This window comes from Oryzias latipes, chromosome 24 (assembly GCF_053564925.1).
Source record: "Oryzias latipes strain Hd-rR chromosome 24, Olatipes_Hd-rR_3.1".
Lineage (NCBI taxonomy): Eukaryota > Metazoa > Chordata > Actinopteri > Beloniformes > Adrianichthyidae > Oryzias > Oryzias latipes.
Window position 1 is genome coordinate 16,951,917 of NC_136260.1, and position 20,552 is coordinate 16,972,468.

The following is a 20,552-nucleotide window of genomic DNA, read 5'->3' on the forward strand; positions in this document are numbered from 1 at the left end:
CTCTTGTGTTTTATTTTGTTTCTTGTAGTTGCAGGACCCCCGCATGTATGATCAGGTCTATAGGTACTTAGACCTTCCAGGGCAGGTATGTGTTAATAAGAAATTGCGTGAAAACTTTAAAACGCCGTCTGTGATTTCTGCTTCTGCAGCTTTCTGCTGCGCTCCTACAACTCGTGTGTGTGTGTGTGTGTGTGTGTGTGTGTGTTAAAAGTCAGTCATGCTGAAGGAGGCAGGGAGTGCTAGAGAATTTACTAATACAAAAATTAATTGATTCTTTTCACTCAAAAACTTAAGATTTAAGTCATTTTTCAGTCATTAAGCACTTCCTGTTCTCCCATGTATGATTGCTTTTTTTTGTTTTTGTGAAACTGCTTGTAAATATTTGTGGTTTTTGTGTTCAAATCAAATCAAATTACTGTAATTAAATGTGCATAAATGAGCTTCAGGGAGACACAAATCTGATTTTACCCCCCCTTTTTAAGTGGTTAGTTCATGCTGGGCATAAAATAATGAAAGACAGTTTGTAAACATTTCATATAAAATGGGAATTCTGAGGAATCTTAAGTTCTGGTTCCACTGAACGCTGAAGTGGATGCAACAACATGCTTTTAGCCATATGGAGACACATTTAAGAGCGATTCAGCTTTGGTTTTTAAGGACTGCAAGCTAATGTTGGTGTTCCAGACAAGAAATAGAACGGTAATGTTTTATGGTTTAAAAGCATATTATGCCCTCAGACAGTATAAATTCTAAAAGTTTTATTTAAACACAATCAAAATATCAATTTACTTAATAAAAACATCTTGTATACACAAGCATATTTACTTCCTGTTGTAAAACAGAGATGAGAGACACTCCCTCTTTCAGTGGAACCAGGGCTTTGAGCGCTTTCACACTGGGCTGTTTGGTCCGCATCAGTTTGGAGAGTTTTCTGCAGGTTTGATTCATCTGCAGTGTCAAAGTGGAAATGTAAGCCAAATGAAGTGAACGATGTCAACATCAAGCCTTGCTAAAAGAATTTACAAAACAGCCTTCAGAATGAAAACATTATTACGGCCTGTAGGAGTCTTGGACTGCAAGGACCAGATGGATTTTGCAAACTCACCAAAATTTGTACACACCTAGCACTCGGTAAAAATTAATGTTGGACAAAATTAACCCCCACCCCAAAAAGATAAAACCACATTGGGCAAAATTGAATGTGGGCAAAATATCTAATGGGGCTGTATTTGAAAATCCACCAACAAAACCAAAACACACGTGGGATATCCAAAAGAAATGTTAAAGTTATTATGAAATGGACACAGGAGCTACAGCTTGGCGCCCATTTTTTTGGCAAAGTATGAAATTTGTCGCTTTTCCCATTTTTCTCCCAATAAGGGAAATCAAAACTTGTTTAAGCGATCTTCATGAAATATGACACTCATGCCGCCAGCACAACTCTACACCGACAACCGAAGTTTTGTTGACCTTTGATGCCGCCATCTTACATTTTCTAAAAGCAACAAACTAACGCCTTTTGTACTAGCAACACATTTTTATATACTCCTAGGAATTTCAATTTTTTGCCTCCTAACTCCTCGAGCATCGTTAGGAGGCTACTTTGGAAAACATAGAAACATCTAGAAAAAGTAGAATTTGAACGGCAAGCTCATAAAATAGGCGTCCCCCTGTTACTCACACAATTTTAAATGGAATATGGGGAAAATTTCATACATGAATGCCTAGCCCAAGATTAAAGAAAATATATAGCAAACAAAATGAGTATATTAGGACTGTGAGCAAAAAAAAAAAAAAAAACCTTTGTTGCCAAGGAAATCCAAAAATGTACTTTTGCCAATTCTTGAAAAAACTACATAGACCTGTCTGTCACACCCAAGCAACCAAAATAAAAAATGGTTGCTATGGAGATAAAACCAACAGAAAAACAGAAAAGCTCTGACCAGGGTGGAGAGGCAGTCTCATGGTCAATGTAATTTTCAGGCAGTGGTGCCCCCACACAAAGAGATGTCGTAACTGCATGGAATTTAAATCCAGTCAATGTGAAAACAAACCAAATTACGGTAAACAAAAAGGTTTTTTTTGGCAATTCTTAACCAGTCAAACCAAGTCTGTCCTACTGTGAAAGCGCTCTCAATATAAATCTGAGTGCAAGCCTCTCGTCTGTTCTTTCAGCCTGTTATCTTCTCTTCTTTTTGCCTTCATTGTCTTTCCCTTCACCCCACATCTGTTTTGGTGTCCTCATTCATTTGGTTCATCTTCCCATAAACCTCTGCGCCCTGCCCCATCCTGCCAATCTGCCGCTCATCTGTGCTCCGATAAAAGCTGAAGGCGATCGACCGTCCACCCGAGCCAGAGAAGATACCACGGGCGCCTCACGATCGCAGGAAGGAGTGGCAGAAACTGGCTCTGGGGGCAGAGCTTGCCCAGGACGTGGCAGAAGAGAAACTAAGAGAAGCTAACGAGTCTGCGGGTTACCAAGACAACAGGTATGTGGAGATAGAAGAACATAGAAGAAAGGCCTCTTGAAGCTCCTTTAGGTCTGTCATCATCTTTGAAACTTCAATGCTTCTTGATAACCAACTTTCCTACCAGCGGTAACAAGCTTCTTTGCAGTTTCACAAAACTCCTGAATACATCAATTAACTGACCTTGGCTATAAGATGCTGTGAACATGAAGATGGATTGGTTTTAAAAGGATGACTTGATGTCTGGGAGTCAACTTTTTGAGCAAAATTTGAGCAAATTTGACTTGCAGTTTATCCAATTTGAAGCACAAGCAAAATTTCAAATGTAAAGGTTAATCTCTTTAAGATCCTGCAAAAGCAGACAAGACAAGTGGATCTAGAAACCATAAATTGGGAGTAATAAAAATGACTCAAGCTTGTGACTGAAACCCAAGTGTACCCCCGCAGGGCCCCCGTGTACATGGAGCATTTGGACGGGCCCTTCTCACTGGCAGCGCTGCCCTACACCCAAATGAACGAGCTGCTGAGCCGCACGGGGGACAGAATGTACTCCAGACCGCACGACGCGCCGCCGCAGCCTCCTCTAGGGCACCCACTGGGAGAGATCAAACCCCCATCTGCGCTCAGGTGGGATGCCAAATCTCAGTTTTCCCACAGAAATATTCTAAATGATCAGCTCAGTAGCCTTGTGGAAGAGCGTCCGCCCTGTGATTGGAAGATCGTGAGTTTAAATCCAGGCAGAGTCATACCAAAGACTCTAAAAATGGGAACAATGCCTCCCTGCTTGACAGGGGTTGGATTGGGGGGTTAAACCACCAAATGGTTCCCAAGCGCGGCTGTCCGCAGCTCACCGCTGATGATGGGTCAAATGTGGAGAACAAATTTAGCACACCTGTGTGTGACAGATAATGGAATTTTAACTTGAACCTCGTTGCCTACTAAATATTTATTGGTCACATACTTCTTGCTATTACAGTTTGGCTTTTGCATTTTTTTCCAGTGTTTTTAACATGTTCTGACTTTTTTCTCATGATTGATGATGGAGGACATGACTGTGAATCAGGAGCAGAGAAAAAAAATGTAGAAAAAAGATCACCCACAACTCATAGATGAATTTCTAACAAACTACTGCCGCTCTGCAGAAACTGTGTCCTGAAAATGTATTAATTAAAAGACAACTGGGAACGCTTTTAAAATGGAACAAAAGATGATTGGAGCGGCTCTTGATTTAATCGTGCTGTTAAAAGAGACATAAAAACATAATGGGGATCAATAGTCCGCTCTAGCTGCTGAGTTTTGCTGCTGCATATTTCACTATTTGAAGTGTTAGAAATCAGACAGACTGATTAGGCAACACGGAGGAAATTACATTGATTTCTGTTTTCAGCTGTCCCCTTTTAACTTTCAAACCTTTCCGGCCTCTCCTGACTCCTCGTTTGCATACAATCTCTGTTTTTTTTCTTTTTTGTGTGTTACCTTGAGAGTGTGTTGCATATTTTTTTTCCTCTTTAACCCTATATAACCATTTATATCATATTTGATAGCCACATTTCTGTGATCAAGCTTCCCTTAAAAACCCATCACATAATTTGGTCCATGCTTTTAGCCCTGTAGTTCTTCATCATTCCACCAGGGGCAGTAGAAGGGCCTTTCCTGCTAATTTCAAAATGTCTGCTTCCATGAAAGTTGTGCAAATTCTCTAAACTTTATAGTGAGAATAATTCATCTATTGTGAGTCATTTGACTACTTGCTGCATGTGTGTTTTTAGCAAAATCTTACCAAATCACTCAATCTGTCATAATTGATACAATCGTTATAAAAAAAAATAGATAGTCCAGAATTACTTTAGGGATTTTATCAAAGGATATAAAAAAATCTTGATTCCAAAATAATTGAATTGTCTGTCAATTTTTAGTGGGCTTTACTGGGTTGAAGCCAGAACAGCTGATGTTTTGTTGTGGCTCTAACTTCTCCTGCAGCATAACCTTCTTACCTCTGTGTTTGTCTGCTAACCGAGACGTTTCATTGGCTGCCTCAGCTGCACGCGTTCTCTCAGTTAGGAATCCATTCAATGCTGTCAAACAAAACTGATCAAATGCGGCGTGCCTCCTCAGAAAACCGTTGTGGAGCTGCACTGAACTGTTTGATAGACAGATTTGACAAATGAAAACTGCAGATTTGATCCGCCAAAGCGCTCCAGCTAATTAAGATAATGGTGGCGGCGTGAGTCAGTGGAAAACTGATGACTGTTTAACTTTTCCATCTGACTCATTTTGAGCAGATCAGATTTGTGATGTGCTTCAGGCAGGAAGGAGGCAAAACGAGGAGTCTAACGCTTCCTGTCTTCCTTCCAGCTCCAGTTCAGGCTTTTCCGACAGCAGACCTCAGTCTCCGGCGAGGACGGCGGGACTCAACTCCGGCTCTCCTCCTCCGCCGCCTCCCCCTCTTCCTCCTCCCCCGCCTCCCCTACCTTCGACAGGCCTACGAGGCACCCCTCCTCCCATCCCTCCTCTTCCAGTCCAGAAGCAGCCCATGGCAATCCCACCCGCCCCTGCTCCGCTCCAGATTGCGCCGGGGGTGCTTCACCCGGCGCCGCCGCCCGTGGCACCCCCCCTGCACTCGTCCTCCCCGGTTCGTCTCCAGCACTCCCTAGACAGGGGACTTCCCGTCGGTTCTGGGACTCAATCAGACGGCACCATCCTGCCGCCACCGCCGCCGCCGCCTCCTCTGCCCCTCGCTGGAGCACGGAGCTCGTCGCCCAGTCTCTCAGGCCCCCCGCCTATGATGGCCTTCATATCAGCAGGAGCCATGGCCACACCGCCCCCCCACAGCCTACACGATGTGGGGCCTAAACGTCACCATCTCGCCAACCTGCCCCCTATCAGCGACGCACGCAGCGTCCTGCTGGAGGCAATCAGAAAAGGTTCATAGTTTAGACATTTGAAAATTTTTAATAAAAATTAAAAACATATTAGAGACTGTTGTAAAGACTGTTATGAACAGGAAAAACTCTGATTAGACAAAATAGTAATTTCAGCTCCTTCAGTAAAAGGAGGCTTCCCCAAGTAAAACAGCTATATTTGAATCCCATGATCATTCCAAATAAAACCCAGATTTCACTGGTTTGATCCTGTAATTATCTTTCTGCTACAGGAATTCAGTTGCGGAAAGTGGAGGAGCAGCGAGAACAGGAGGCCAAACACGAACGAGTCGGGAACGACGTGGCCACCATCCTCTCACGCCGCATCGCCGTGGAGTACTCAGACTCAGAGGATGAGTCCGAGTTCGATGAAGGAGACTGGATGGAATGAAGTCTGCTTGGAAAAAAAGATGGAGACGGACGACCCAAAACGAGCGCTCCCCACACCTCTCCGTCACAAAAGGAGGAGCATCGTCGCTGTCCGCTTTTCCTCCCTCCAGCTGTGTTTTTGTCTCTCGTCTGTTTTGTCTCAGTTTTTGTTCCACTCCACAATCTCGTTTCTGGACAGTTTTTCTTCAACTTTTTGAAGACTCGTGTTATTTCTTGTCTTAATTTTTTAACAGAGATTGAAATAAAGAAAAAATGGAGAAAGGTCATGTTGCATCAAATTCTCCATCACCGTTCTGCCACCTAGTGGCTGCATATGGCATCAAACGAGTGCTTTCTTTTCTCAAACTTTTATATATTTTTTTACATTTAGGAATGCTTCCAGTTTTAAGTCAGTGGTTTTAAATCCTGGCGTGAAATGAACCGTTTCCTTTCATTACCAGAACTTACCGCTACTAGAAAACATGGTGATTGTCGAGTGACTGAAATGAAGATGGGGATGTCTTTGACCACATATGAGCATATCATTCCACCTAACCTTAACCCCAGGGAAATAAATGCCAAGAGATTGTCTTTTTTTGTCTACGGAAGCTCAGTTGAGCCAATTCTGCGAGTTCTTACATCAGGAAAATGAAAAAAAAAAGAAAGCCATTGAGTCAAGGTTTGTTCAGCTTCCACCACTTATCTTACCCGGATTTGAAAATTCCTGCCTCTCTCATTGTCTGATAAATATTCCATGTAGAAAGAAGAACCTGATCAGCAGCAGGTACAAACCATGTACTGAAGGCAGCTTTAACCACAGTTCTCCATCTACTGTGCTTCAGGAAAAAAAAGAAAAGTTTCAAGGTCCAAAAGAAACCCTAATTTCAAAGAAAAAACATCTACCATCCCTTTCCATTTGTTTTTCCTTCTACTTGCCTTATTGTTCGTACAAAAAACGTATCGTTGAGTTCATGAATGTACTGTGCTGTTACTACTTATTTGCCTGCGCTTGTATGGATTTGCTGTTTCTATGTCGGGGGGGAGGCACAGGGGACAAAACCCTGGATTTAAGAAAAAAAAAAAAGGTTTAGATCAAAACTGTACACCATGTAACTTATATAACTGTTGACTGTAACAGTTTGCTTGAATTAATAAAAATCTAATGTTTCAGCTCTACATTGTGACCGTTTCTGAATACAAACATTTTCCATAAAAGCTAAGAATCAAATCCTTCAATTCCAACATGCAACAAAACAGGATGTGTAGGAATGACTTAACAGAAATCAAGTTTGTCTTAATTTTAAGGGGAAAAAACTCTAAATTTGAGTTTGAATCATGTTTTTTTCTTTTTTAAACTTGCTCTTCCATGGACATTCAGTTTTTCCATTTTCTGCCTTAGCTGAGAAATACGTTTAATAATTAACTATTTCATTCTAATACTAAGTTGTATTAACAAAGTACTCATTAAGGTGTATATAAACTTTAAATATAGATAATTCTGTAAAAATATATGATAACGTAAATTATGTCTGAATATATTAAAAATGTAGATAAATATTAAGCTGGGGTTCAGAAAATATAGTAAAAATACTGTATTGCTTTATTATGATAACAATAAAATACTATTATCACTGTTAAATATTAGCAATGTTATACAACAAATAGGCAAAAGTATTATACCTATACTGTACTTTTTTATATAGCACCTGCAGTCACTTAGAGATATTAAACATTAGGCACAGGGGCGGAGCTAGAAGGGGCAGTTACCCTCCCACCAAAAAGCTTTGGCCGTCCCCATTTTTGAGTCAATTTTAGTATCTTTATTGACAAAGAATTTAAGAAAGCCATCAATACAAGCTTCGCTAAGCATCAGTATTAATACCTTAGATAAAACATTTGCTGTTTCCTTTTAATAACAATTTTTAAAAAATCTGTTGTATTTTTTTACCCTTTTTCTTGATTCTTGGGAAAGAGTACTTTTCAGGCCCTGAAAGGATTTGCATTAAAACCCCTTATTATGAAAAACGTGATGTGTTTAACCATAGAAGGCCAACAAATCATGTAGCAACAGGACTGCAGTCTATTAAATTAAAAATGGAGGTGGGAAATGGTTCAGAAAAAAAAAAAACTACAACAGATTTTCTGATGGAATGATGAAGGGCTTTTGGTCATTCTCAAAGAAAAATATCAGCTTTTTAAAGATTATTTATAAATAGCAATAATGTTAATGAAAACGTTTTAATTACCGGTACACTAAATTGGCATAATTTGATAGAATAATTAAAATAACCTTTTACTGGGCTTGTATTTACGCAACCTTCAGGCTGCCATGGAAACCATGATTCAAATCTCCCAATTTAATGAAAATATATAATCTTACTTGTTAATCCGATTAATTTCACTTCCTTTGAGCTTCTTTAAAAATAAATTTGACTCTTTTACATCAGTGCTTGTAGGTGTGAATTTTAACAACCGATAAACGATTTCAACTGTTTTCAATATTTTATTTTGACACCTTTAATTTTTCCCCTAGTACTTAACATATTAATATCTTTAGTCCTATGTACTTGTTTAACCACAACTCTTTTGGCATGTGCTGTTCCCACACTTTTAGTTATAACTCACTTTATTAATAGATATGAAAAGATAAAGATGGACTTAAATTGATTTCTTTTTTTAAATCATCCCCTGTAATATATTATTTAATATAATAAAAATAACGTATGACATTTGATCCAAACATAGAAACATTTTTTAAAACTGTGTGGGTAACAATATTGTTTTGGGTTTCATTAGACCTTGAAAGCAGCCAGTAATATTCTCAATTCTGCCTCTAGATGGCAGCATTGCCATTTCTTTAAAATGGCACTCCAGCATCAAAAACTGCTTTCAACTGAGTTTTTCCTTGCTTTGTATGTTCCTCTCTCTTTTTATTGATTGAACACTAAAAATGTACATAAATCTCATCTTAGGTTTCCTTATCAAAATAGTAGAAATAAATAATAACTGACGGCAATAATCCATTTTCTCCTTTTAAAAAGTTGTCAGTTTTTAATCTGTCACTTTTTTGGTTGGGAAATGCAAATAGATAAAAAAAATTTCCTTGACGTAGGGATTATTTACACTTATAACAGTTAAATACACCTATTTAGGTAATTTTTATTAAAAGAACTTAGTCAATGATGTTCTTTTTGAGTTGTGTGTTTTTTGTTTACATCTAATAAAGAGATGTGAATGCATGTTTAAACAAAGGTTTAATTTAAATTTGACTTTTTAGCCTTACTTTCCTTTTTTATGTATGTTCTTTATATTTTCCAAGCAAACGTTTGATCATAAACCAATTCTTATAAGTGATGACAGTTCATTTTAATGTCACTTTCTTGCAAATCTCAGGCTTTTCATAGTGGTCAGCACCTCAAAGTCTCAGACTGAGGTAGCTGTCGCACTGACATTTGTTCAAATCTTGTTTCATGGTCAGACAGCGGGAGAGGAGGGACATGAGGCAAAATCTGGAGAAAGACAACAATCTCTTAGAGCAAACATCATTAAAGCGCTGAATGTCACTGATCAGAACTTTGCATGTGACTGATGTGTGAAAATGATGACTTTTACTTTTGCTGATAAAACTTTGAATTAGTGAGTTGATAATTAAACCTGAAGCTGTTATCTGCAGGAAAAATGTCAGATAGACCAAGAAAACTCCAAACGAAGGAACAGACCAAAGTAAAAAGGGATCAGAGGTGAAACAAGGGCAAAAAAAAGTTGGTTTTCAGGTTGAAAAGGGGATTGACAAGCTGGTGTCATTTTTACTTGGATAAATATTAATTCTAATCACAAAATAATCTTTCTCAAGAAACTGGAAACACCAAGCACAGACCTGATGAGACAGGGAGCATGCTTCCTCTCAGATCCTGAGGCTCCTCCACACTTTTACGACCACTCCACAGCAGAACAGGACTACATTTACATCCATTCCTCACACAGGTGCATTGATGCACCAAAGCAGGCACAGCTGGTGGTTCTCCCAAAAAGGAAAAGATCTCCCATCATGCAAGCATGTACTTCAAAATTCAAACAAATGGCACAGGAAACAATAAAAAAATAAAATTTGTCAGAAAACGTTTGTCTTCTATACAATCCTGCGAGTCAAACTACAATTTCATCTAAAATAAAACCACACCCGTAGGTCTTTTAGTCGATTTTTGGGTTATTTAATTCATAAACCTAAAAAGCATAAAGAATTTAAAAATCCGAATCACAACCAAAAACCCATGTATAACATCTGACAGAAGACAAATTGAGAAGTGATCAATAACAAGCCACAGATGTGAGGAAAGCAGGTGTGATCTTGACTAAAAAAGGGTCATTTGTGTTGCAAGGAATCCAACCTTAACCATGCATTCAAATGAAAATGTGTTTTGATACATTTTCTATTCTGCAAAAAAAGTTGGTATTTTAAAATTTTGCATGACAAGAACCCTACTGAAGGTTAACATCATGAATGAGTTATATGTTTGATACATCTTAGTCGATGGAAAATAATGTTCTTTAAACCTGACTTTTGGACTCTCACAAGTTTTCCTTTTTGACATCAACTACTGTCAAATGAATCCATCCTCCTTTATTTTTTTGATTGTCTAAATATTTTTCAGAATTGTCTGATTGTTAGTTTGACATTTTTATGGAATTTAAAAGTGAAATGTGTTTCTTTTGGAGATTTTCTTCTTACAATTGTCTGTGAGACCTTCCTCCCACACACCCTTTCATCACAGACCTCGTCACGCCTCCACTCACTCGTCCGGGTTAAACAAATGCTACCAGGGCTATTATGCAACAGACCTGCGGGACCCAACAGATTATTATTATTATTCTTAGATGAGTTTGAATAAGTACTGGGAGGTTGGGATCGTTAGAGGTATTTGTTCAAAAGTAAAGATTACGGTATAAACCTCTGAAATGAGAGAAAATAGCTACAACTGAATAAAGGATATATGTTATTTTAACTACCAGTATATGGCTACTTTCTCACCTAATGCTCCTTTCATGGCCTCGAATTGTGAAAGGACAAAAATGTAGCAAACTTTTGAGATGGAACATGGTCATCAAAATGCCAAATGTCCTGTTAAATATTTTTACTTTTGGAACAAAGCCGTACCTGAGTTCTGTCAGAGCAGCTGAGGTCCATGACCACACTGTAGTCTGATGTCAGTTCACCTTAAAGCCTTTGTGTCACCCAACCATCCAGGGTCTACCTCGTTTCCACCCAACGTCTCCAGCAACCCCATTTGGGTGTAGAGAAAGAGTTTTGGTGTGAAAAGCTTTGATTTTTAAACACTAAACATTTTTTGTTCTATTGATGGGAAAGGGCAATTCTTTATCTTTTTATGGTTGGTTAAACACATAAAATGATTTCACTATTGCTAATCTTTTGAGCTTTTAACATTGTTTCCCTTTGGATTAAAACTTTTTTTAGTGTGTCATATAAACAAACACCACACAGTAAGACAAAAATGAAGGCCTTTTGACTTCTTTCCTCCCTAAAGTTGAGTCAATAAAGCATTTTGGAAATCATATGTACCCAGCCAGGTAACAGCTAAAAAATGCAAAATTGGTCCCAAAAACAACCCAGGTTTATTTTTTCCTCTAACCTGATCAACATACAAGATTATAAAACAAATGCAGTGTGGGACCAGAAAAACTACAGGGCTCTGTTCATTGTGTGGCTTTGTAGAAACTTTATGCAACAAAAATATATCTATGTTTACTTCACTAGTACTTTAAAAATAAAGCTTTACTTGGGAAATACCACCGTCTCTGAGGCAGCTGGTAAACTTCCAAAGATTAAGGATGTAAAAGATACAAAAAAATCCTTCACACAATAGAAGTAACAACTCAAAACCACGGATATGAACAAATATGTCAGTAAAAAGGTATAAAATCGTTCTGGAAGTAAAGAACATACATGTGATGCAAACACAAGCTTCCTTCTACTGAGTCGGGTTAATGTATAATTGGTTGTAGGTGAACCACAACTGTGTTCCACAGTTTAGTGCAACACAGTTGCACTACATGAATAACTAAAATAATATAATTTATTTTTAACGACAAATAACAAAACAGTCCCAAAATGAGAGGTTTTTATGTTTGAAGCTGTTATGTTAAAGACATTTCTTTTAGTTGCTTAAAATAAAAAATTGCCTATATGAAGAAAAAAAAGTTTCTCTCTTAAAAGGTATTTTCATTTATAGTTTAAATGCTAAAACAACAATAAATATCTAGATTCTATGCATTTTGGTGAAAGAATTGGACCGTATCATACGCAAATTTGGGGATCATGTCCCGTATTGAGATGTCTTTCAATTATTGTAAGGCCCCAGAACTGTTGAGAGGATTTTAAAGAGATTCTAAAACTCAAATTAATTAAATTCACGGTTAAATCTGTTATTGCATTTATTTTATATCTAGAAGTCATCAGGAAGTATCTCATCAAGATCATCATTCCCTGAGCTTAATGCACAACATTCAACCAACATGCTGTAAATCTCTTGTAACTTTTTTGTGTTTAAAATAAGCCAAAAGGTTGATAAGCCCTTCCTGGTGTTTGTTGTCGTCCAGATGTATGATCTTTACCTACTCTGAGATTGTGACTCCTGCAGTCATTTGTTGCATCTTATTTTAAGCTGAACTCTTTAAATGTTCTTTATGGCTTTCAGATGACTTACTGCACACATCTTCCACTTTAAATCTAACCAATCTAAGGCTTAAATTCACTGTTGCATAGAGTACATTAATGCAGATTACCCATAGAGCAACATTCACTGATTGAGGACATTCTGCTTTGTTTAACTCATAAAGTAAACAAATTTAGTGCCCGTGAGTACAAACCTTAACAGCGTTGTTAACAGCTGAGTGTGCACGGCACTCATCAGAACCATTGTACCTTGAAAAATGTCCCCACACTCGTCGCGTCACGTAGTGTTTTTCTGAGAAAAGCGAGGAGAGACCATCAGGTTGAATGCTCACTCTCCCTCTTTTGGAGGGCACTCCCACACATTCACACTCCCTTTTGCACACACTTTTCAAACAGCACACAGGCAACGCATGCACACTCGGTCTGTGAATTCAACCATGACGAATCCTGGCAGGTGCCAGGCTGCTAACAAGCACACTCTTAAGTCTGGGTCCACACACACTCCATCTCCAGACGACTCATTTCTAGAAACATAAAATCTGTTTTGCTCTAAAAGCATGGTGATCGTGTGTGTGTGTGGGGGGGAGTGCATTATTCACATTGCTCATATTTTATGAAAATAAATGTGTTTACGGGCTCACATTGTGGTGACTTGTCATCATTTTAGTGACAAAAAGCAAGTTCCTGTTATGAAACAATTACATGTTTAGGTGATGCATGTTTTACGGTAAGCAAAGAAGTATCTGGACGATCTGAGTAAACAAAACTTCCTGTAACATCCTGTCAGTGACTGGAAGCGCGTGTAAAAACTGCCAGGTAAAGACTTATAATTTCATCTGAAAACGATAAACATTTCTGTTATCAGATGCTTCCAAAGCAACACATGGACATGAGAAGCCAACAGTCCTGCGAACCCCAGCTGCTTGTTAAAGATCACCAAAATATTATTTCCATCAAACTAATGGCTAACTCAGTAATAGTTATCTTCCAGTGAAGAGCATTTGCATTGCTGCTACAATTATTAATAAGGGAATCAATGGACTGTGTACTTTAGATATTGCCCAAAGAGGCCTCCATCTGATGAAGCATTACATAATTCAAACACTCCTATTTGGTCTAATGGATGTAATATCAGAGTAAAAGGCCACAGGTGGGTTTCTGTGTTGTTAACACTGACCTTTGCAGCAATTAAACCCTGCTTTTCTTCGCAGAAGATCTGACAGACAGATGGCTCACATGACTTTTGCTTGAGAAAATTAGCAATAAAACATACGAACAAAACCAATCAAAACAGGCCAAAAAAAATAGGGACAAACAAGGGTTGGTGCCAAACAATGTCAATATTTTCTCACTTGTTGTATAGAACATAAAAAGGAAGCAGGAGCAGAATTAGTGTTTTTCTTAAATCATCTTGTTTAGGACAAATTATTATCAGTTTTGCTCAAAAATGTTCATCCTATATTAACACAATTTACTGTCTTGATTGCAGAAGTTTTTTTTTTTCTTTGCACAACTTGCTTTCTAACTCACAAAAGTCACTCTGTAATTTAAAAAAATAGCTTACTCATTCACAAAAGTTGCTGTCGTTTGCACGCTTAATACCCATGTGTGCGTCAATTCCAGTGCAGTTTGCACAAAATCAATTCTTCTTTGCAACAGAAAGTAAGAAACTATCAATTGGACTTGATTTATCTTTATCATTTAAGATTATTCACTTTTTTTCAAGAGTCTTTCTCAAGTTTCAGTTACAAAAAAATAAACATCATTTATTAGTTTCAATTTAATAGAAATTTACACAGACAGAGAAGTTTTTATTTTGTTCAGAAGATTTTCTTAGTTTTCAGCATCAAAAACTGTCATGTTCTCAGGAGATGCTCTTTTTATACAAGGAGGTAATTAATTTGTTTGCAAAAGTTATTTCACTGCGAGCATAAATGGCTCATTGTCAGTAGTTTTACATGAGTTATCTTCTTGTTTGCAGCTGTGACTTTTATGTTGAAAATATTTGGACAAATTAGTACTTTTCTTACAAAAGGATACTAATTCCTTCATGATAGCTACTGTCTTGTTTATATGAGTGACTGTCATTGAATTAATTACTGTCTTGTTTGGATGTGTGGCCATTTGTTTTCTTGGTTGTGTTTTGCTTTAACAAATTGACTTTCCTATTCAAGTTAGCATGAGTAAGCAGGTTTGGTTTCAGTGTAGCACAGCACATAACTCACTTTTATTGAAGAGTTCAATGTGTAGGGGTTCTTTTTTCATTCAGGGCAGGGGTCTCTTTCATAGATTTTATCTATGTTTTTGTGGCCATAAACCTTTTATTTTTTTCATAAAGTGTAGCTTTTAAATATTTATATGATTAAATGATAGCAGAGCTTTTTTTTTCTTATTCTAAAAATAGAAACTTTAACTTTCAAGTTCCTAAAATAATAAAATACATCCTGTGCCAAATAGGATCCTCCGGCTGCAGCAGATGTACTTGCATTAAAAATGGAAAAAGCCAAATCCACTACGGCATTTTCTAGAATGATGTATTTGTATGTATTTATAGACAGTAGATGAAGCCACTTACCATAACTTTGCTCAGTTAACTATCATGTTAATAATCTAATCATATATGACCAAGCTTAAGTAACTGAAATACATTTTTAACAACCCTATTTATTAATCATTTTTTTTCAAACTTTTTCAAAGCCAAAGCGCTCCATTGGAGTGATTAAAGAGCCACATGTGGCTCAGGAGCCTCAGGTTCCAGAACCCTGATTTAGGGGGATTGTTGTAGGTGTCTTGCTCAAATAACCTTAGAATTGAAAAACTCTGTCTTTTTGGTTATTTTTTTCAGGAATTCTAACAGTTTACAACCCTAAAGGATAAACACCATTATATTTCTTTTTAAATCATTACATAGTCTAAGCATAATAATCAAGAAAAATCTGTTTTTTTCCAGGACTGTTGTTCCATATTTGAATTCAGACAAACCATGATCCATCAACTGCCCTCAAACCAGAGCTGAGAAACAGCTTTGGCCTAATCTGCTGGACTATCAAAAGCAACATCTGTTAAGGAGGAGAAGGAAACAGGGTGAACAAACACCTCCTGCTTAGAGCCTCAACGTTCGCTCCATTAGTGGCACCCCGAGCTCCTCTTCCTACTCAGCCACAGCTGGTTGGGTTTGTGGAAAGCTCCTGTCAGGATCTATAACTTTAATTTGCTTTCTTTAAATTTAGTTTATGTTTCTTTTTCTTTTTTTTGGGCTCTGCCATGTTATCTTTCACACTTGGGTTTGGCTGTTGTCTGACAGCTGCTGTCACTTTTTCTTTATTTCTATAATCCTGTTCAGTTTCACGCTTTTTATTTTTTTTTTAGTTTCTGCTTCCCAGATTTGGAATTGTAACTTCAGAATCTGTAAACCCTTGTTTGTAAAAGCAACGTCAGCTTTGTAGGTACAGAAAAATACATTTTTGAAAGCTCCGTTTGTGTATTTAAGCACACAACTTGGCAGATAAAGTGTTTGCAGTGGAGCCAGCAGGGAGAGTGGGCTTGTGATTATTGCTCTCCTTGGTTTGTCACACACATTAACACGTGTCTGTTCTGCTCCTGAGTCATAACTGGAAATGAGGATTAGATACAAACCCAGCAGATACTCTGTTTTTCCATTTTTACCAGAATTTTCCAATAATCTTTGACCACTGATCGGCCTCACAAAGTCTTGGATGGAACAAACAGGATTCAAATGCGTTTGCAGGTAAATTAAATCCACTTTCCAGAGCAGGGGGGTTTCTCAGTCCTGGACAAACAAACCCACCTTCATTACAGAGGAACCTGCAAAACATCTCAGGGTAAAAACACAGTTAATGTATCACACCTGAAGGGTTTTTAACACCTTTATTTCACGTGTAGCAAATCACATTCAAAGACAAAACACAAGTTAGAAAAATGGCACAAAATACACAAATGAGTTCTTTTTTTTAACACATTAAGGACCATTCAAATCTGCTTTGGCATTTAAAAAACAACAACAAAATAAAGTGCAAAGTTTCCATTTATCAGTTTTTTTTAAATACATTCACAGGTTTGTCCTTTTAAATAAACTTGTTCACAGCATGTCTGTACACTAACTTTTGTGGAGACATGTTAAAGTGCAGGTAGGGAATGCAAGCCTCCTCTGTCTGTAAAGCATTCACTGTCACAGTAAGCAGATTGTCAAAAGATGGTTTGTCTTCTTGCTCAGTCTTTTCGTCACAGTCACGTATGAAGAAAAAGCACCTTTTTAAACCTCACTAGGGGACCTGGACCGGTAGGCACTGCTGCCCTGAAAGCAGCCACACAGAAGCATGTAAATGGAACGTTGGATCTCAGCGTTTCTGTAGGCGTAGATGATTGGGTTGATCATGGAGTTGTAGGTTGCTGGCAGCAGTGTAGCATAAGTGTACACCGGCGGATACCCCCTTTCACCCACCAGACAGTAGATGGCAAAGGGAAGCCAACTGGCTCCGAAAGTTCCCAAGATAATGGCTAAAGTTGACACCCCCTTCTTGGTGGCCACATAATGCGAAGTGGCAAAAAAGTGCTGCTGTAGGGCAATCTGGTGGGCATGGTGGCAGACGATCTTGCAGATCTTGAAGTAGAGGGTCAGCATCAGCACAAAAATGGCGAAGAAGGAAGTGGCCAACAGTGTGACGTTGCTCCGGGTCAAAGGGCGCACGATGCTGCAGGAGGAAGGGTCGTCCAGGCAATTCCAACCGAGCACAGGCAGCAAACCCAGCAAAAGAGACACACCCCAGGTCCCAATTAACATCAAATGCACATACTGCAGCGTCTTCTCTGAGAAATATGTCAGCGCATTGTAGAGGGAGAAGTAACGGTCCACTGTGATGGCTAAAAGGCTACTGATGGATGCCGTAAAGGAGGCAACTAAAAAGCCCACAGTGATGAGGCTGATAGTCTCAGAGGAGATGACGTATTGAAACACAAAGTTCAGGATTAATCCCATGCCGGCCAGCAGGTCGGCCGTCGCCAGGCTCCCTATCAGCACGAACATGGGAGTCCTTAAGGTGGGCGTGTAGAAGATGATTGCTACCACTATGGCGTTCTCACAGGCGATGACGGTGCCCGACATGCACAGCATGATGTCCCACGGGTTGACGGGGAAACCTAAGGCGGCGGTGGAGAACTCCAAACTTTCATTGCCGTCTACTGACTCAGCCGGCAACCATGAGAGCACCTCTTCAGGAGCAGGAGTTGATAAGGAGTCATTCACCACCAGCGACTCATTCATAGCTTCTCACAGATGTTTTCTTCCTGATCTACAAATACAAAAGAATTTGATTTGAAAAGCATATTTTTAAAGGTAATGTCACTTTTTTAAAGGGTGAATTAAGGTCAGATGATTTCAGATTAACATATTTGATTGAGTGTGACTGCACTAAGTGGTTAGACAGAAAAAAATGTTTTAAAACAGGAATAAATGATAATAAAAAAAAAACAAGCGAGTATAGATTTAACTGCGGTGGTACTATCCATGGTGCTGAAATGAACTTCTGCTTCTGCAGAAGCTTTAAGCTACTCTGCAAACATGTTTCATGACTAACAATTAATCTTATACAAAAAAGATTTTAAAAAAAAGAAAGAAAAAAAGGGTTAATCTAATTTGTTCAAACCAAAAAAACACAAATCCGTTCAAAATATTCTATTTTTATGAAATATTTCCAAAATGTTGCAGGTACCTACCTCTGTCACTTAACGTCATGAGATGAGATTTAGGCTCAGAGTAAAGTGAAAGTAAAGTGAGTATTAGAATAAGGAATCAATGTCTTCGTCTTCGTCTCACTCCTCCGGTCACTCTCAAGTGAAACCCTTGATTTTGTTGTGCTTCCCAGGCATGGGACACACACCCAGGGCAGAAGTGATGTGGAGCATTGGCTGGTGTTCAGCTTTGTGAGAAGCATGAATGTGAAAAGAAGAAGAAGGAGGAGGAGCAGCTGAGGGAAAGAAGACGAGAGGAGAACGATTGGAGGCGCGGATAAAAGCTTTAAACCACCGGAACGTCACAGCGGAGAGAAAGGGAAGGGAGGTATGGAACTCCCAGAGGGACAAAATTTCGCTAGTTTTTTTTTTTTTTTTCATGAGGACTCAGACAAAACAATTATTTCTCTTCATTAGGGCCACTAATAAATAAATAAATAAATAAAAATTAATATATAAAAGTAAAGTCGTAAAAGTACAAGAATTTCTCTTTTGTTAAAAAACTGCGACATTTCACAAAAATAAATTCGTAAAATTATGGAGAGAGAAAATTCTTAGCCTAATTCTATGAGAATATAGAAGTAAAATGATGAGAAAAAAAGTCGTAATTTTATGAGAGTAAAGATGTAAAATTGTGTGAAAAAAGTTAAGACTTTACCAGAATTAAGTCATAAGATTATGAGAAAAAAGTATTTATTTTTTGAAAATAAATTCATAAAATTATGAAAAAAAGGCAACATTTTATAAGAGAAAAGCCATCCTTTTTATAAATAAAGTCAGTTGCATAAACCTCTATCCACATTAGGTGCCAGCTAAATCCATTAATGCACCAATTTATGATGCCATTCGACTTTAGTTCTTCATAGGAATGCATTTGCCATGCAGCATTTGGACCTCTGCAGCTATACAGCCAATGGTGTAAACAATGCGTCCAAATTTTTTCTTAGTAAACAGCCCTTTACTTAATAAATTCATTACTTAGATTTAGTAACTTCATAACTACTCAAATATAATTTATTATGGAAAGATAATGAGTCATTTACTCGTGATTCTATTAGTTTATTCTCATAAAATTATGACTTTTTCTCATACTCTCCCACCTTTGTTTTTATATTAACTTTTTTTTCTTCCATTTTGGTCCTTACACTACATAGATAACTGTGAAAAGCAGGAAGACATAACTTAAAAATAAATTGTCCAAGTGTGTGTTTGATAGACGTGTAACTTTTCAGGAATTGGGGCTAAAATGGGTTAAATGAGCTAATCAGAGTATACATCAGTCCTAGAAATAGTTTTTCATAGGACTTTTCTATAATTACTCCCTCGCTCCTTTGACCACACAGCTATATTTACATTTTTCAACTATACAAAAAGGCTTTATTTAAAATAAATAGGCATCAACTCTTTCAGAAAGTTAATTTTTCTTGGGCATTTTTTCCTGATTAGCTAATTGAAAGTAAAAATTGTTTTAATTTCAATTTCTATATTAATGTTTTGCCTGTGAATATTCATCTCAAACTTGGAAGCATGCAGGAGTTAACATGCCATCTATTTATTCATTTATATTTTTATTTATTATTTTTTATTTAAACTGTTCAGCAGCTGAGCTAGCAGGTATAAACCGAAGGCCTTTTTTGCTGGGACAAATTTTACTTTTACAATAAGGGATTATAAATCTCCTGACATAAGAGGTGTATATTTGTATTTTGTATTTGAGGCTAAACTTTGTTTATATTCATTATACTACACATTTCTTGTCGGACCAATTGTAAAAATTCAATTCAAATCGATTCAGTTCAATTTGTATAGCCCAAAATCACAACAACAGTCTCCTTGATGGGCTTTGTGCAGATAAATGTAGGGTAAAACATAAAATCAAAAGGATCATGAACACACACAATTCAATAGAAAGATTCTAAACTAAACTTATAAAACTAAAACTGGGCATCTCTGCCCTTAAACCCTCCTACGCGGAAAGGAAAAACTCCTAAAAAAAAAAGGATTCCGGAAAAAAACGAAGAAATCTCAGGGGTGCACACATGAAGGAGTGGAAAAGGTAGGAGACAAAGGAGAGAGAGGGATGTAAGAGATGGAGGATAAGGGTACAAAGAAAAGGGAGAAAAAAGGGGGTTAAAGAAGTTGGAGGATGGGTACAATCATAAAGCAATCAGTTGCTTTTATGATTCTACCCCTGACATCTACAAGGGTAGATGTGTAGATGTTTGTCAAAAGGGCAGGGCCTGTCCACACACTCTAATATTACAAACATACCTGTTGGCTCAAAGACCTTCACACAGAACCATGTCAACACATACACTATACAATTACAGCTCACACGCACATACTTATGCATAC

The 20,552-nt window shown here is 37.9% G+C and overlaps 2 protein-coding genes across 4 annotated transcripts in view; one reads left to right on the forward strand and one right to left on the reverse strand.

The window, feature by feature from the left end:
- The window catches only part of wasf1 (WASP family member 1), a 56,565-nt gene extending 49,631 nt beyond the window's left edge, over positions 1-6,934 (forward strand). For 2 of the 3 annotated variants that reach the window (XM_020714907.3, XM_004083490.5), the window contains 5 exons: positions 29-85; positions 2,326-2,489; positions 2,916-3,095; positions 4,824-5,392; positions 5,623-6,934. In XM_020714907.3, the coding sequence (XP_020570566.1) occupies positions 29-85; positions 2,326-2,489; positions 2,916-3,095; positions 4,824-5,392; positions 5,623-5,780 (1,128 nt within the window). In that variant the 3' untranslated portion in view covers positions 5,781-6,934. The remainder of the gene's footprint in view (positions 1-28; positions 86-2,325; positions 2,490-2,915; positions 3,096-4,823; positions 5,393-5,622) is intronic. The other variant, XM_011491620.4, reaches the window with a different exon arrangement.
- A 9,388-nt stretch (positions 6,935-16,322) lies between these two features.
- gpr6 (G protein-coupled receptor 6) lies at positions 16,323-18,460 on the reverse strand. Its single transcript, XM_004083489.5, has 2 exons — positions 18,183-18,460; positions 16,323-17,758 (listed from the first exon to the last, which is right to left on the reverse strand). Exon 2 carries the CDS (start codon positions 17,728-17,730, stop codon positions 16,723-16,725), a length of 1,008 nt encoding a protein of 335 aa, XP_004083537.1. The 5' UTR covers positions 17,731-17,758; positions 18,183-18,460; the 3' UTR covers positions 16,323-16,722.
- Between the last annotated feature and the right edge of the window lie 2,092 nt (positions 18,461-20,552).

Coding starts and splice junctions, on each gene's coding strand:
- gpr6 (XM_004083489.5), bottom strand. CDS start 17,730: ATGAATGAGTCGCTGGTGGTGAATGACTCCTTATCAACTCCTGCTCCT.